Genomic DNA, 17,336 nt, shown 5'->3' with positions numbered 1-17,336 from the left:
TCTTGTTGTCGATGCCGACACCTGAACAGGCGTCCTTCCCAATGTCGAAGCAGCTGCAGTTGATGTCGAAGCAGTCACGGTCGTTGTTGAAGCTAGTTTCACTAATAGCTGTCTCGACATCGACACTGCAGTCATCAATGTCGAAGCCGTCAATGTTGAAGCTGGTGGTTTCACTGTCAAAGTCGAGGAGGCAACAGCTGTCGATGTCGATGCCAGCAGGATCATTGTCGATACCGGTGTCAATGTCGATGCCGTGGGCTGGCCTTGGTGGTCAGATATCGATGCCTCTCACAATCTCGACCTCGATACCGACCCAACTGAGTCGCCTTTGAAAATCTGCACTGAAGCAGGCGAGGGGGTTCAGTGTTTACTGGCTGGTAGCACAGCGCCCTCACTGGAATCTCTCTCTGATTCCCGTCGGGGCTTTATGTTCCCCATGTCTATGTTTTTTCTTTGAGAGATCGGACGGTTTCTTAAACACACCATCTCCCGACTTGGAGTGAGCTACTACCGCGGTTTTAGACTGCTGGAGCGCGGTTCCGTGGGCTCCCGGTCTAACTTTCGGCATCGATTTTTTCGTCCCTGTAGGGGCATCTGATGAAGACGAACTTGGCCACAGAATAGCCGGCGGAGAGTGTCATTGTATAACGCCGCCCGAAGACAGAGCACTCGATTCTGCCGGGTTTGCTTAGAAAAAGAGCAGCAAATCTTACAAGCCGCAGTATTATGCTCCTCCCCAAGGCACATTAAGCAAGCGTCATGGAGGTCTGTGGAAGGGAGCTTAGCCCAGCACTTTACACAGCGCTCGAATGATTTTTTTTGCCTCCATCGCACCAATCAGTTTTATTCTTCAAGTCCAATCGTCAAGCGAATCAAGTCAGTTTTCCAAATCCAAAGTCCAGTCACAGAACAAGAAACTCCCCAACAATGCCAAAACGTTATCCAAATCCAAATCCATATACCGAGCCCAAGGTCAAAACCAGAGAAGTAACTTTACACCGAGGAGCTATCACAACGAGGTTTGAATGCTTAGGCGGGCAAAGAGAAACTGAGGGAGACGCCCCAACCGCCACTTTTAACGATCTCAGCACAGCACATGCAGGCAGGGTGGGGCATCATGAGGAGCTATTCAATCAGCCTGCGAGGTCCCTGCACAGGCGCAGAACCCATTTCCTTATTATTACAACGGATCACGATCCAGATCAAAAGCCTTCCTAGTGAGTATTATTACAGATATTTATATACCACTTTTCAACCAACCAGTTCTCAAAGTTGTTTACACAGAAAAAGAAATGATGGTTCCCTGTCCCCAAAGGGCTCATAATCTATAATGTTAGTCTAATAGCCAGTGAACCAGGTGCTGATGTGCTGCTGCCTCTAGTGCTGAAGTCAAAGGGGAAGCTTGTTTATGTGGAAGACTGATGTGCAAACACTGAAATGCACATGAAACTTTGGACTGAATCCACAAGTTTCCTTTTGCAAAACTAAAAAAGCAGCTCTATGTGACTCAGAGCTTGAGAATTTATTCTTGGAAAAGCAATACCTACTAAGGGTAAAAAGCCTGGAGCCACCATCAAAAATTCTTATACAAGTCTGAATTTCAACCTGCCTGTTCCTTCTGGGCCATCGGCATTGTTCCCACAGTGACCACCGTGCTCTCTCTTTCTCTTCATATTTTGCATGGCGTACAGCATAGACATCATCTGACAGATCTTCTACCTAAATATTGTGCATAGATTATGTTATATTTTCAAGCAGTTTGGAAAAAAGCAGTCAGACATTTCCATTATCCCAAAACCCATAACAACAATACAAATCAATCCAATTCATCCATACTGAGATGCAAGTTCAACCCATCCTGCCAAAACATTGCAGAATAAAGCAAAAACATGGGAGTACATCTTAGTCTTTTAAAATAACAAATGAGGAATTGGATCTTAAGAACTTTTCAGTTCAAGTGGTTTGCAAAACAGGAAAGTATTCTTAAAACACCTTGAAAACAAAGTCCATCATTGGCAAATACAAAGTTTAAATCACATTATACAAATATAGCATTACAAAGAAGCATTTAGAGAAACATGTAACAAATAAGGCAGAATGTTAAGCAGCGTTTCTTTTGTGCATCTGGCAAACTGTATTCTAAAGAGAGAGTAAACTGAAATGCCAACATTCTTACAATGTAACCAAGCAGGTAGGAATTTCTATCTTAAAGATTTAAGAATTCCGCTTGCAAAATTTCAAATGTATGCACATCTTCACAATAATCATCACCAGTCAACACTGAGGTTACCATTTTTGTAAAGGACGAGTTTAAATATTATTTACTAGCAAGTACTCCTCATGCTTGGGTCCTCCCCATGAAAATTCACTATGTGGCTGAATTAATCACACAGATTAACTCCCCACAAGCTCATGAATTTGGGACTGTGATTGGAGATATGTATAGTATACAGACTGGTATGGAAGGAATCCAATTGTAATCTAAAGGCATTTTACACATGGAAGAAGACTGCACATGAAATGAAAGGCTTGCTTGCTGTTCTTTCCATCAGTTTTCACTGTTGAAGAGACAAGTTGCTGTTCATTTTAAAGTTGGCTTGTCTCTTCAGCATATGGAACTGTCTCAGTAGAAGAATGTTAAATGAAACACTTAGTGAGCATACCTCCTGTATAATCTGTATTGGTCTACATTAAACAAATCCTAATGGAAATGCAACTTTTTGGGGCACACACAAAGGGGTCGTCTTTAGCAATTTAGATGCTAAAAATTGCAAAAATTCTGCCTCCCTAGAATGCATGCGTGAGAGTCGGGGGACCACCATGTAAGTGTTTCCTCACAGCAGCATTCCCCACATGCATCTCTTATGTTTGGATGTAGGCTGTTCATTGATGTCGTATCACATATCCCATATATTTTAACTATATTCATATAACAAGTTTCTAAAGAGATCATAATGCCACCTAATGGCACAGTGGGGAAATGACTTAACTAGCAAGCCAGAGGTTGCCGATTCAAATCCCTGCTGATGTGTTTCCCAGACTATGGGAAACACCTATATCAGGCAGCAGCAATCTAGGAAGATGTTGAAAGGCATCATCTCAGACTGCGACTTGACGGCACACTTTACTTTACTTTACAGAGACCATTCCCACAATTCCATCACTGGACTCTGTGTGTGTGTGTATAAATATACTGGACAGTGATATATATGTGTGTGTGTGTGTGTGTGTGTGTGTGTGTGTGTGTGTATAAAATATTATATATTAGATCTGGATGGTGATCCGGTTACATCCAAAACGTGGCAGCCAGATTGGTTTCTGGGGTATCCTGAATAAACCACATTATGCCTGTTCTTAAACAGTTACACTGACTGCCGATATGTTTCTGGGCAAAGAACAAAGTGCTTTAAAGCCCTGGTCCGGGTTATCTGAGAGAGTGCCTTTCTCTACAAGGTCCCCACTGCTCTTTAAGATTATCAGGAGGGTTCCATCTCCTGGTGCCAGCAGTTCATCTTGTGGTGACCTGGGATTGGCCCTTCGCAGTTGTCACCCCTAGGTTGTGGAACATGCTCCCCATGGATATAAAAGGATTATCTTCCTTCAAGGCCTTCAGGAAAGCCTTAAAGACCCATCTTTTAAGACTGGCTTTTAATGATATCTAGTTTTAATTTTAAGGAGTTTTAATCTGTGGTTTTTTTTTTTTAATTTAATTGTTTTATTATGTGTTTTTTATTTTAATGTGAAACCACTTTAGGAAGTGTGGTATATAAATTGAATGAATGAATAAAATATCAAGTGCAAGGAGAAAGCTTTGCTATTTGGGACAATTACACCTTAAAACACTGTGCCATTCCTCATAGACAATATTAGCTTGCCATATTGAAAGCTATTGCACACAGAGCCAAGGAGGAAAAATGTGGAACTTAAAAACGTACCAATACAGAATTTTTAACTGTAGAGCTACTAAGAGAGGTTTATTTAGGCAAATCAGTGCATCAAAACTTTTGCCTGTAGCTGTGTCTGCACTTGCACACATGGAACCCATATCAGATTTGTAAGACCTGTGTTGTACATGCATCTGCCTGGCATCTAAGACTATTGAACTCTGAGTCTGATTCAGTGTGTCACTGCTCTTTATTGTGAAATGTGGCACTGTCTGTGGTAGCTGTCTAAATGGATGCCCTTCTTCAGATTACTGAAGAACCTGTGGCAGGAACATGATAAGCCTGCAAAACAAGTGACTGATCACTTGATTCTGACTGAATCCTTTCCCTGGAAGACAGAAGCAGGGCACATGCTCTCCACTGACAATCGAGAAAAGGCCTTGCGCCTAGCCACATTATAATGACCTGATACAGTGGCCAGGGTCACTTTTTACAAACTCCATCACTATAATGCACTCTATGTGGGCTTGGACATGAAGACAGTTTAGAAACATCAACTGGTGGAAGCTGTAGCTGCCAGGGCCAGGGAGAATAAAGCACATTACTCAGATTATTTTCCAAGCTCAGTTCAAGGTCCTGGTTTTGACTCCGCAGACCTGGGATCAAACTTATCTACAGAACTGTTTCCTGTCACATGAATCTTACCAAAACTTCCAATCCACCTTGAACGCCTTCCTCCATGTGCCCTTGCTGTCTGAAGTATAGCAAATGGACTTAATAGGGCCTTCTCTTGCAATGGCACAATTGTACAGTTCCCTCCCAAAGTAGGTATGCCTGGCACAATAATTTGATGAGCAGCAAATCATGTGTTAAATAAAATCTTATTGCAATTATGATGCTGGTGGTTGATTGTTTTTGTATTCATTTTATGTAAACTGCCTTGAGCATGATTTTATGTAGAAGGTGGGATATAGGTTACAGCAGAAGTTCCAAACCTTGGGTACCCAGATATTGTTGAACTACATGGCCCCTGTGGATGATGGGACATCTAGCTCAACATCATCTGGGGATCCAAGGTTCGGAATCGCTGAGTTACAGGAATGAGTGAATAAGAAATTCTTCAAAATACTTTCCTCCACACACTGTACAACTGAGGTTTGGGGTTTGGCAAAGAGCGAGCTCCTCACTCATCCCAAATGGGGACAGGAGAGGGACATTCCCCCTTCCTCCTCTGGAATTCTTCATTGTACCTCGTCTTGCAATACACATAATACATATTTATATTTTGTTGCATTTGTCCTAAAGATTTAATATTAACATATTTCTTTTCTAGATGTTGGAGACATTGTTTATTACTATGTTTATTAAAACACAAAGGTTATTTTTAAAACTAGATTATCTAGTTTTAAGAGATCTACAAAACAAAAGTGTGATATAGCAGCAATGCAATAAATCACGAAATGAATGGAAATATGAACTACCGTTTCTTCATCTTTGTGCAGACCTTCCAAAGGCTTGAGGCTAACAAGTCTCCAGCTATTAATGAGAAAAAAGATTCCTGAGTGCAGGATTTTCTGAATAGAACTCACTTTTCACATTGTGTTTTTTAAAAAAATCATTTCCCCCTGTAAATACTGCAAATGTACTCATTCAGTAAACTAACTTAACTGCAAAGTTAAAGCTTGACTAATTCAAAAGGCTGAGAGCTGCCCTAAGCTTCTCCTTGGACCTCTTCAAGTCAGTATTTTGCTTGTGTGCATACATATCTGTGCAAAAAAGCAAAAAGCTGATCTACTTCTTCCCAATGTTATGAGGACTGCTGCTTTATGGGCTATTGGTAAGCTATTTGACTGGATGTGCAGCCTTTATTTTTTGTTTCCCTGATATTCCATCAGGGATCTTAAACTGCAAATCCCCATAGCCTTGTTCATTTTCTTCTATCTGTCTGCCTCTCTCCCATGATGCAAAACTATCAAGCCTTATCATTTTAAATACAACTTTACTGTTACAGTGAATGTCAACAATCACAAAATTTTTTTATGTATGTTTGAAAACAGACACACTTAGAGATACCTAAATGTGAATTTCAGCACTGGCTGGTGTACATCTGAAAAGTGGGGAAATAACTGTTTTCAGGCATTCACTAATCTAGGATAGACAGAATTCATATGTAAATATCCATGTTCACTGTTAACAGCTCTCTCTTATCTGTACTGAATGGCAGAGTAATGCCTTTGAAGAACTCCCATATAATCTGCAGGTTGGGCCTAATTTACTAAATCTGCAATCTTGTGCATAATGATATCACTTTACCATTCTGAGTAAGCACAGATAAGATCAGTGTAAATAATAACTATAACTAGCTGATCCAGCGCAGAACATCTGCGCCCCTAGTCCCCCCACCGCTTTTTGGCTTGCTACCCCAACCACATTCTTCCCAGCCATCTCTCTTCTTCTCCCCCCACCTGCAGCCACTGCGTCTGCCCGCCCATCAGGGAGCACTGAGCTAGTTTCTGAGGCACTGAGGAGTCACACTATTCCACTCAAATATTCGTCCATCTTTATGAGTGAGTGGTCCCCTTGGCAAATCATCAAAAGTAGGTGGAGTTCTTCTAGAGGTATGAAAGCATTTCTAAAATACTCCCTCTGCTACCTCCATGTTTATCTTAGTTCTTCTTTAATGTTCAAATTTCACCTTTGTATTCACATTATTCACATAGTATTATCTGTGTTTTATTCACACAGCAGTAGCATTAAATTTGCCCCTTGAAAAATATAGTCTTACACTGCCTTGTGAATGGACAGTAAACAAGTTAAATGTACCTGGGAGTAAGAATTTCTTTATACTGCAGTTTCTCCAGCTTAGATGGTGCAACCAGTGACATAGGAATAACAATGTTATCTATGTCATAAGAGCTCTCACTTCTCAGTCTCCGTCTTGAATTGAGCTATTTTAAAAATTCTTAAAATTAATAAAACTTTTAAACAGCGGAACATTATTTCGTTATTTATTTAGAGAATAAGTGACTATGCATAAAGTTAAAAATAAGCTTCAATGCAATGAAACTAGTAAGAGTACCACCTTTAATAGTTAAGATTCATGCCACTGAAACATTCCCCACTATTTTGAATTATTTTTCTCTTTAAATTCAACTTTTCCTCTTTCACTGGCTTTGTAACATGTATTGCACGAATATAAACAATCTTGGCCCCTTAATATTAAGGCAAATAGTGGACATCAGGGTTTGGTCATTTGAACAATCCAAAAATCCTTGGGGTTGTATCTTAAGTTGTCCAAGCACAACAGTACTCTGCTTGTGGAAGATGCTTCTGTGTGGTTTTTGGGAATCACACACACACCCCTCCACGCCATGCCCTCACACTGCAGTCTCTTGCACTATATCCCATGCCATTTCAAAGGATCCCTTGATTTCCAGGAATGGCGGGGGTGGCAGTGCGCAGAGAGTTGCCCTAAGGAGGAGGGGGCAGGGAGCCTCAGGAGGAACTTTTGCCAAATGCAGATGTCTCTCACAGTACAGAGCAGCTGAAAAATAAGCTGAAAGATTACTGCATATTTTAAAGAATATCAGAAAATCAGCTCCTGATTTTCCAGAAATTTTAGTTCCTGTTTGGAATTTTTAAATCAGGCTAGGAACTGCTCTTCTTTCAGGAAAGTGTCAGCTTGTTCCATAGACAAGAACGACCTTTATTTTTAGCACAACTTTTATCCATTATAGTGGAGCTACAATCATCTTAAGTCCTGTTGCAGTTGCACTGGCACTACTGTAAGGGCCATGCATTGGCAAGGGCAAGGATGGAGCTGCCAGAGATTCAGAGATGCCATTTCAACCACACATTATGGTTTGCATGTAAACAGGAGCCATACTGGAGGTGTAGTAGCCAAGAGGCAAAACTGGATAGTTCAGTCTCACCTTCAGACTGCTTTAGCCATGGGCAGTGAAAGCTACTTTGGGCCCCACATCACCTAACGCAGATTAGTAGGAGTAGGCTGTAAATCTACAACTATGTTAATTTTAAATATACCTGTGATGAGGAACTGTGACTTGATCTAGAAATCATGTCATCATTAGCAGATCCTGCAAAATGATTATGGGATTCCTCCTCTTCATGCTGGAAGGAAAATGCTTCAAATCTATTGTTACTTTCTCCTGCCACCAAAAAAAGAAGATTCTTTTATCTATTAGAGAATCAAGTTCTATGTAATGAACTCATCATGGATGTTTAAACACTTTCTTGATTATGATACACGCGCTTGGAACATAACACGGGGATGACACAATGACTACTAGTGAGTTCTGCATCAGAGTCTTCCAAGACATATAAACTGCTAACTGGGCAAAGAGGCACCCTTTAAAGTGGTGGCTCTCTTATATTTAGCAGGGGGAGAGCAGCTGTCTCAAAGCCCCACCACCACATCCCTCCCAGTGGTGGTTGCTGGTGTCTTTCTTGAGTTCACAAGGGATTATGAGCCCTTTGGAGACAAAGAATCATCACCATCTTTGTTCTACATAAAACATGAGTACTTTTTGATGAAAAAAATAGAATATCATAATTAAAATGAATAAAAAGAATATTATTATTAATAAATCCAGAAACTTTTCCAGTCTTCACTACAATAAGAAACATTCGATAGAAATTATTTTCCTCAGTACTGCATGGATTCTAGAACTAGAACCAGATCCTCAAAAGCCAAATGGAGCAGCTTGCTGACCTGCTTTACTAATCATTCTCAAACAGAATATTATATCACATGTAAGTTTTCTTGTTGTTCCTGCTGCTCTCTGTATTGTCAAAAAGGAACACACAAGGAAAGCGCTAGGTTCACCTTCTCATTCTATGCATGGAACACTTTTGCACATGGTTAAGGAGACAAAGTTACTGCTTCTAATCTTCCAGAGCTTTGTCAAAGGTCTTGCCTGTGTTCTGCACAGGCTTATTTTCATGGATGGAACTGCATAGAAGAGATGCTCCTGAAGTTTGTGATCACCATGCTCACATTACAAACTCTCTGGTGGCATACCATGCTTGCAAACATCATTAACCACTCCCTTCTCAGTTTTTCTTCTGCCAAAAACAACAACTCAACTCTTCCCTTCCTGTAATTGTCTCAATTTACCTTACTGGTACTCTGCTGGTAGAGAACAGAAAGTGTCTCCCCCACCCTCGACCAGGGCTACTACCACAGTGACCCAGGGGAATCTAACTTTCCCAGCACTGCTTACAGATTTTAGAAGCTCAAAGAGCTACATTTCCTAGTACTCCTGGTACCTCGCTTGCTGGTCGCTCAGAGTTCCACCCAGATGCTTCTTCCCCGTTATCCACTTACCCTGTGATTACTGCAGCTTCAGCAACAGGAATGAACAGAGATCCTTTTCTTTCTACTGCCAGGAGTAGAGAGAAAATGACTTCCATTCATTCCTGTTTCTGAAGTTGCAGCCGCCGCAAGGTAAGTGAACAGGGAGGAAGCCTATGGGTGGAAAACTGTTTGGAAATGCACAAGGGGGTTGAGGAAGTGACTGAACCCTATTACTTAATTTTAATGGGCTCAGAATAAGTTGAGCTATTTACAATTTTCTTAGGCAATTGGTCTGCTTATTCTGAGCCAAGTCGAGTACAACCAGGGTATGTTTGTGTCAGCCATCACTAAACAGAACCCACAAAAATAAGAACTGAGGAAATAAAAGAAAAGGGGACTTTATTCCAAATTTTTATTCTTTCCCTAAATGCATCCTATTGGGAAAACGACAGCGAAATTCTGGTATTTCCAAAGTGGGAAAACTGGGAGATACTGAAAAATCTGTAAGTATAGAAAAGAATCAACCCCTCCCAAATTCTAAAACTTAGTTTTTGCCACATCATAAAAGAGTAGCATAAACTGGGTAAGACTGCTGTAGGAATTCAAGATAAGAGAGGGAAATCTACTCATTTAGCAGCTGTAAACCCCTGACTCAATCAGAGAAACAGCAATGACAGCAGTCAAGTACAGTAGTCCAGAGAATTACCTGTGCATACAAACAGGGCTTTTGATCGTACCACACTACAGGCTGCTTGCTTTTCAAGCTTACAGGGGGAGTTAGATATCTGCAATGCCATGCAGAAGACTGAAATAAAAAATGTTAAAAGCCCCCTATGAATGGGATTTGAAGCTATGTAGTGCAAATTACTAACTCCAAAGTAATCCTTAAATAGTTCCATAAATGACAATAAAGTCCTCAAGAGCAAAGTGGCATATGGACTGCAGCCACTATTCAGTATCTTTTATATATTATACAAGATGAAATGAGTGACAGAAAAATGTCAAAGCAAGTAGGACCTCACAGCTGGAAGTTCCATTTCATCTTAAATAGTACAGTTGGAGCCTTATTTGGTCAATAAGAACTAACTTTTATTCGTATGAAAAATACTTTTTTTTCTTTTTACTTACCAACTGCTGTCTCACTGAAATGTCTCTTTTTTCTTCCCTCTTGTAGCTGCTCTGATATTTCTGGCATAGCCTGATATTTGGAACTAGATTCGTATCCACAATTCCATTGTTGAAGAGAAGTTTTATGCCAATTGTATTCTACAACAAAGCAAGCATTATTTTTTTATTAATTAATTAATTAATTAATTACATTTTATATTCCGCTTTCCCTCCAAGAAGCCCAGAGCAGTGTACTACATACTTAAGTTTCTCCTCACAACAACCCTGTGAAGTAGGTTAGGCTGTGAGAGAAGTCACTGGCCCAGAGTCACGCAGCTAGTATCATGGCTGAATGGGGATTTGAACTCGGGTCTCCCCGGTCCTAGTCCAGCACTCTAACCACTACACCACGCTGGCTCCTTTTAAAACATACAGAGATCGAAAAGTTCTAGTAATATATATATTTATGGAAGCTCAAACTATCCAAAATAAACACAAAAACACCAGAGTGGCCAGTGCGTACATTTCATTCATTTTTCTACGACTTGTACAGTATATTTACATTATATTACAAAAGTCAAAGTTGACAACTTGTTCCGTACAGAGGGCCACACTGGAAATATATCAACAGCTGGAATAGTCATAGTTATTTCAGATGCATGAAATTAACATTATTTTAAAACATCTGTTTTGTAATATGTTTATTTAACAGCCCTTGAAAATCTGGATATCTTCATGAAAAAATAATGAATATGGTGGGAGGGGGCAATGAGCTCTAGGTATTTGTTTCCTTTCCTCCACCAGATCTGCTACAATGGTTGCCCCCAAATTTTCATACAGAAATCTACAACTACCAGAGATAGAATCTCTTCCTTCCCAAAATTATGTATTGCTCATTCCCACTTTAAAGTATCATTAATGATTGGGAATCATTAATCCCCAGTCAAAAAAACACAAGACATTACAAAAGGCTAAATTAAAATATCTATATTATGTACTGCATACCATTTGATGGAGACACCTTAAGCTCTAAACCAAGGGCAGAAGTTTCAAAAGGATCACCTTTGATCTCGTACTTTTTGAGCAATGTTTTGAAATACACATGAAGAGGAGTATCTGAAAAATAAAAGGTATACAGATAAAGAAATACACTTTTGCACCCAAGAGCTCTCTGTCACTCTCAAAAAATTATTACAGCTTGCATGCCTTATATTGGAATTTCATGCCTGTTTTCAAAGGCTAATTCACAGAATCCAGCCCCTCTTCTTATATTTATATCTGTAATTTTGTGGGAAGAAAACAACTAGGATGTATACATAGTCAGCAGTGATTTCCATTCTCATAACAGCACTTCTTTTCGGGAACTAGTTAACAGGAATCATTGTATCCTAGTGATTACCCTGGCACAGCTGTGAAGATAGCAAATGGAAAAGGTGAACACACCTTGCATGAACCATAGTGAAATCCAAATAGTTTTAGCTCAGTTGTAACGTGAGCTCATACAAGTCATTGTTAGACGTTAGGTAATCTAGAAAAGGTTTACTAATTTCACAACTTTGGTTTTCTCCTTCTATTTAACATCTCTTTTCCTACTCCTGTGCTGTTGCTTATCAAAATATTCAACCACATTTATTTTAAATTCATTCTTTCCTCCTTCACCACCATCCTCCTGACGAGGTTTATATTAATATGCTACTTTAATTAATACACATTCTACCAATCCTTGCACTTCGACCTTTGATGCTCTACCCCTCCACCTATTCAATCTTCTTGCTTTCTCTTTTGTATAAAACTGAAGCTATCTACTATGAAACAGTGAAAACTTATTAGCAGCCGGAAACATTTTTCAAATTTGAAAGCACCATGAACTGAAATTTGAAGTGATAACAGCTAGGATTTTTGTGAATGGCACAAGGGATTAAAAATGTTTATCTTTTAACATCATTTGTATACTTATTTGAAAACTGTTGTAACTATTTTTTTCTAACCTGCTGTAATCACATCCCCATTAATTTCATTATGCCAATTAATTCTGTCTCTTATTCAATATAAAAACCAGTGGAGAGACATTTAAATTACTTCTCTTACATAATCTTCTGTAAATAAATAAATAAATAAATACATACATACATACATAACACCTTGATATCATTCAACACATACACAAAGAATGACGTAACTGGCCAGTAATGTGAGAAAATGTTCTCAGACATGACCTCTACAGTCTATCTATGTGGTTGCATTATGCTATTGTTTGCACCTGTTAAGAGGATGTGCCTTATTGAACAAATAGAGTTAGTTTTCCTGGCCTGTCATGCAATACCTGACGCAGCAAGAGGAGAGGCAACCCAACTTCTTGCACCCATTCTTCCCTAGTCCTACGGTCTGTCTTGTCCTTCAGAGCCCTACTGAACTCCAAGTGTGCCATATGGGAAGTAAGGGAAGATGGCAGACAGAAAAACAAGTTGCTTACTTGTAACTATTGATCTGTGAGTGATCTGCACGTATTCATAATAAGGGGTTATGTGCCTGCAGAGGATCTCGCAGAGTAGACTACTTTAGCTCCTCGTGTGCTCTAAGCACGTCATGCAACTGTGTGACCACTGAATAGGCGGTTAGAGCGCCTTTATCATTGGTTCCTGGATGACTGCCGCAACAGATGATCATCCTACAACTTGAAATGAAAGTGCATAAACATAGATAAGTACTTTAAGAATAGCATACTGCAGCGACGAGGGTGCAAGGGTCTTATGAATAATTGCAGATCACTCAGAGTTACAAGTAAGAGAGCCAGCGTGGTGTAGTGGTTAGAGTGCTGGACTAGGACCGGGGAGACCCGAGTTCAAATCCCCATTCAGCCATGAAACTAGCTGGGTGACTCTGGGCCAGTCACTTCTCTCTCGGCCTAACCTACTTCACAGGGTTGTTGTGAAAGAGAAACTTAAGTATGTAGTACACCGCTCTGGGCTCCTTGGAGGAAGAGTGGGATATAAAATGTTAAAAAAAAAAAAAAGTAAGCAACCTGTTTTTCTGTGAAAGGGATCTGCATGTTATTCATAATGATGGGTGATTAGTAAGCTTAGCCTGGTAGGTGGGAGCAGTATGCTACTGCAAGACTTTCTTCAAGACACTTCTCCCAAACTCCGCTGCAGTGGCCATTCGCACATCCAAGGCATAATGTTTCACAAACGGCAGATTAGATGATCATGTCACCACCTGACAAATATTCTGCATCCTCAGTCCCGACAAATGTGCAGCCAAGGATGCATATGCCCTTGTTGAATCTGCCTTCACTGAACATGGCTGAGCCACTCCCTGAACTTTATAGCTGTACTAGCCAACGGGACATACACTGGCATGAAACAGATTTCCCCATACATTTGCCTTTAAAAGTGAGAAACAACCAGTTCATTTTAACCTTTGTTCTCGCCAGATAGTATAATAATGATCTACAAACATCTTATGCATGCAAATCAGTGTCTAATTCAGAAGATGGATTCTGAAAGGATACAGATAAGATAATATCCGCACTTAAATGAAAGTCCGAAACAACTTTTAGCAAAAAGCGTGGGTCTGTCTGCATCGTCACCTTATTTGGGTAGAAAAACAGGTTGCTTACTTGTAACAGATGATCTGGTAGTGATCCCATGACAGTCATAAATATTGGGTTCTCTGCCTGCGCAGACCACTTCGAGTAAAATTCATTTGCTCCTCAAGACACCCCCTACTGCCTATTGCGCGTGCTCAGCGTCCATTTATATTGGCGGTTGGGTGTCCTTGTTTCAGTTTCTTGTTGGCAGACACGTTTTTTTGTGTGTGTGCTAGCACTCTGCAGTGGGGATGGCTGGGTGGGTTTTATGAATGTTGTGGGATCACTACCACATCATCTGTTACAGGTAAGCAACCTGTTTATCTGGATAGTGATTCCACGTCAGTCATAAACATTGGGGGAATTACGAGCTTCCCTATAGGTGGGAGCCACAAGCTATGGTAACACGCTTTTTAGTACTGCCCTTCCAAAATCGGCTACAGAGCAAGGCGTAATGTTTTATGAAGGTTTGGTCTGAAGACCAGGATGCAGCCATACAGATGTCCCTATATCTTATTCCTGACAAATGTGCTGCCAAAGTTGCATATGCCTGAGTTGAGTGGGCCTTCACCAACTTTGGCGGAGACACCCCTTGTTGATTGTAAGTCATCAAAATAGTTTCCACCAACCAATGAGATATTGTCTGGCGGGATGGAGAGTGACCTTTAAAGCAAACAAACAACTGCTTAGTTTGTCTGATGACCCTTGTTCTCTTCAAATAGTACAACAGTACCCTGAGGACATCCAGTGAATGCATAGAGTATTCTAATGCCATAGATGGGTTCCTGAAAAAGCTAGGTAGGACCATATCTTGATTCAAATGGAAATCCATAACTACCTTTGGTCTAAACTCTGGGTCTAATCGCCTGACTAACTTATCACCAAAGAATTTAGTGTAAGGTTCATCTATGTGCAAAGCTAAGAGTTCACTGACGTGCTTTGCACTAGTTATTGCCACTAAGAAAATAGTTTTCAATGTTGCTAACCTCAGTGTATTGGTTGCCATTGGCTCAAATGGCTTCTCAGTCAACGTTCAGAGTACCAAGGACAGACTCTATCTGTCCATGGGTTGACGCACAGGAGGATACATATTGTTTATATCCTTCATAAAGTTTTTGCACCTCGGGTGAGAGAACACTGTTCTTCCGTCCCACCCCTTATGGCAAGCGGATTTTGCTGCCAGATGCACCTTGATCAATATGTTAGCTAGGCCTTCTTTTTTCAATGTGGTGAGGTATAGCAATACTTCCTGCTTGCATGTTGCTTGCATGGGCTGAAAGTGCTCTTTATTTGCATATTTGCAGAATCTTCTCCATTTGGCTCTGTAATTTTTTCTGGTGGATGGCTTTCTGTTGTTAAGTAAGATCTTTTTCAGAAGCCTATTTTCCACGCTGTGAGATTAAATGTTTGTAGATTTGGGTGCATTAGTAGACTCTTTGTTTGGCTTAATTGATCGTTTGGTTGAGGCAAGCATCTGTAACTCCGGCCAGACAGTTTGAGTAACTGCAGAAACCACAGCTGCCTTGGCCACCAAGGTGTTATTAGAATGCCAGTGGTTCTGTCCTGCAGCATCTTGGCAACCACTCTGTTCAGCAGTGGATAAGGTGGGTACAAATAGATCATACTTTGAGTCCACTGGTACTGGAAAGCATCGCCCTTTGAGTGGCTTCCCAGCCGCATTCTCAAGCAATATTGTCAGCATTTTGGGGTGGCAAAAAGATCCACCATTGGAGTTCCCCAATGTGCAAACAAGTCTTGTAGGATACTCGAGTTCATCTCCCACTCGTGCTGCTGTAAGACTTACTCCCTGCTTAAAGCACCAGCCAATATGTTATCCTCTCCCTTTATATGGATAGCTATCATGTGGATCTGCCGCACAATGCACCTATTCCACATCTGCAGACTGAGTTGACACAGTCCCACCTTGGTTGTTTATCTATGCAATTGCCAAGGTATTGCCCAACTGTATCTGGACCACTTGGTTTTCAACGGGTTTCTGGAACAACCTCAGCACCTTATATGCCGCAAGGAGCTCCAAGCAGTTTATATGTAGCTGCCTTTCCTGTGTTGTCCAAAGGCCCTGTATTCTCAGATGTAACAGATGGGCTCCCTAGCCTTGCATTGAGGCGTCTGTTGTTATAGTCACCATAGGTACTGGAGTCCTGAATGGAATACCCTGTAGGAGATTTTTCCCGCTGGTCCACCAACACAGGGATGCTAGCACCTTCTACGGAATATGAGAATCGATGTTGGAGTGGAATTCCAGCAAGTACCACATCTTTCGGAGCTTTCGCAGTTGTAGCTTCGCATAGCGAACTGTTGATGTGCAAGAAGCCATTAGGCCCATAAGTATCTGTATAGTTCTTGCTTTTTGTTGTGGTGACATATTTAAATCTGTGACCATTTGGGCTATCCACTCATATCTGTCCTCCAGTAAATACGCTTTTTGTGTATCCATGTTCAGCACTACTCCGATATACTGGAGACACATGGCTGGCTGCAGGAGTGATTTTTTCCAATTGATTTGGACTCCTAAGTCATTTAACAGAGTTATCACACAATGTATCTGCAAAACTAACTGTCCCCTTGTTCTTGCAGTGAAAAGCCAGTCATCCAGAAATTGAAAGATGGAGAGACCCATGGTCCAAAGGTAGGCTATGATCACTGCCATGCATTTTGTAAATACCCTTGGGGCTGTAGCCAGGCCAAAGGGCAGTACATTGTATTGATATATGTCTGTGCCCACCGTGAAGCGCAGGTATTTCCTGTGGTTCTCCTGAATGCTGATATGAAAATATGCATTTTTCAAATCCAACGTTTCAATACACATTTCCCTGTGTAGAAGTGGAAAGATTGCTTGCAGCGTTATCATGTGAATCTTTTTCACTTCAACATGCAGGCTCAGCCATCATAGGTCCATTATCGGGCAGATGCCGCCATCCCTTTTCGGGATCTGAAAGTATTGAGAGCAAAATCCCACTTGACTGTGAGCCCATTGCACAGGCAATATTGCCTGTTTCTCCAACAAGACTTTGACCTCTTCTATCAACGTTATAGCTTGGGGAGTGTATTTTATGCCCGTAAATTCTGGCAGAGTCATAAATTCTATCGCATATCCTGTCTTGATTATCCTCAAGACCCACCGATCCGATGTTATGTGGCTCCTTGCTTGGGTGTGACTTGCCAGTTTGATGTTGTTTCTGGCATACACGAGGCATGATGTTGTTTCTGGCGTTGATGGTATGTCAAAATACTGTTGGTGTTTAGTTGTGCAGATGGGCTCTGTGACCAATCAAAGGTGATGTTTGGCTTGTTCGGTCGCTTTATTACAGTTTGGCTGATTGTCTTTGTTTCTTGTTACATAGGGCTTTCAATTGTACCTTTGAAAAGGCTTTCTGAAGTATCTCCATTCACTCTGACAGTCCATATTTTGTCTCTG

At 40.8% G+C, this 17,336-nt stretch overlaps 1 protein-coding gene across 12 annotated transcripts in view; it reads right to left on the bottom strand.

The window, feature by feature from the left end:
* Window positions 1-17,336, bottom strand: part of KANSL1L (KAT8 regulatory NSL complex subunit 1 like) — a 108,101-nt gene that overhangs the window by 13,965 nt on the left and 76,800 nt on the right. For all 12 annotated transcript variants that reach the window (XR_008313044.1, XR_008313046.1, XR_008313045.1 and 9 more), the window contains 6 exons: window positions 11,314-11,424; window positions 10,330-10,467; window positions 7,929-8,053; window positions 6,708-6,832; window positions 5,366-5,420; window positions 1,610-1,719 (listed from right to left, as the gene is read on the bottom strand). Coding sequence is in view for 9 of the 12 variants with exons in the window: in XM_053283413.1 (XP_053139388.1) it covers window positions 1,610-1,719; window positions 5,366-5,420; window positions 6,708-6,832; window positions 7,929-8,053; window positions 10,330-10,467; window positions 11,314-11,424 (664 nt within the window). In the remaining 3 variants the exon portion in view is untranslated. The remainder of the gene's footprint in view (window positions 1-1,609; window positions 1,720-5,365; window positions 5,421-6,707; window positions 6,833-7,928; window positions 8,054-10,329; window positions 10,468-11,313; window positions 11,425-17,336) is intronic.

The sequence above is a fragment of the Hemicordylus capensis genome, chromosome 1 (assembly GCF_027244095.1).
Source record: "Hemicordylus capensis ecotype Gifberg chromosome 1, rHemCap1.1.pri, whole genome shotgun sequence".
In the NCBI taxonomy this organism is placed as follows: Eukaryota; Metazoa; Chordata; class Lepidosauria; order Squamata; family Cordylidae; genus Hemicordylus; species Hemicordylus capensis.
This window is presented reverse-complemented; position numbering and strand designations above follow the sequence as displayed.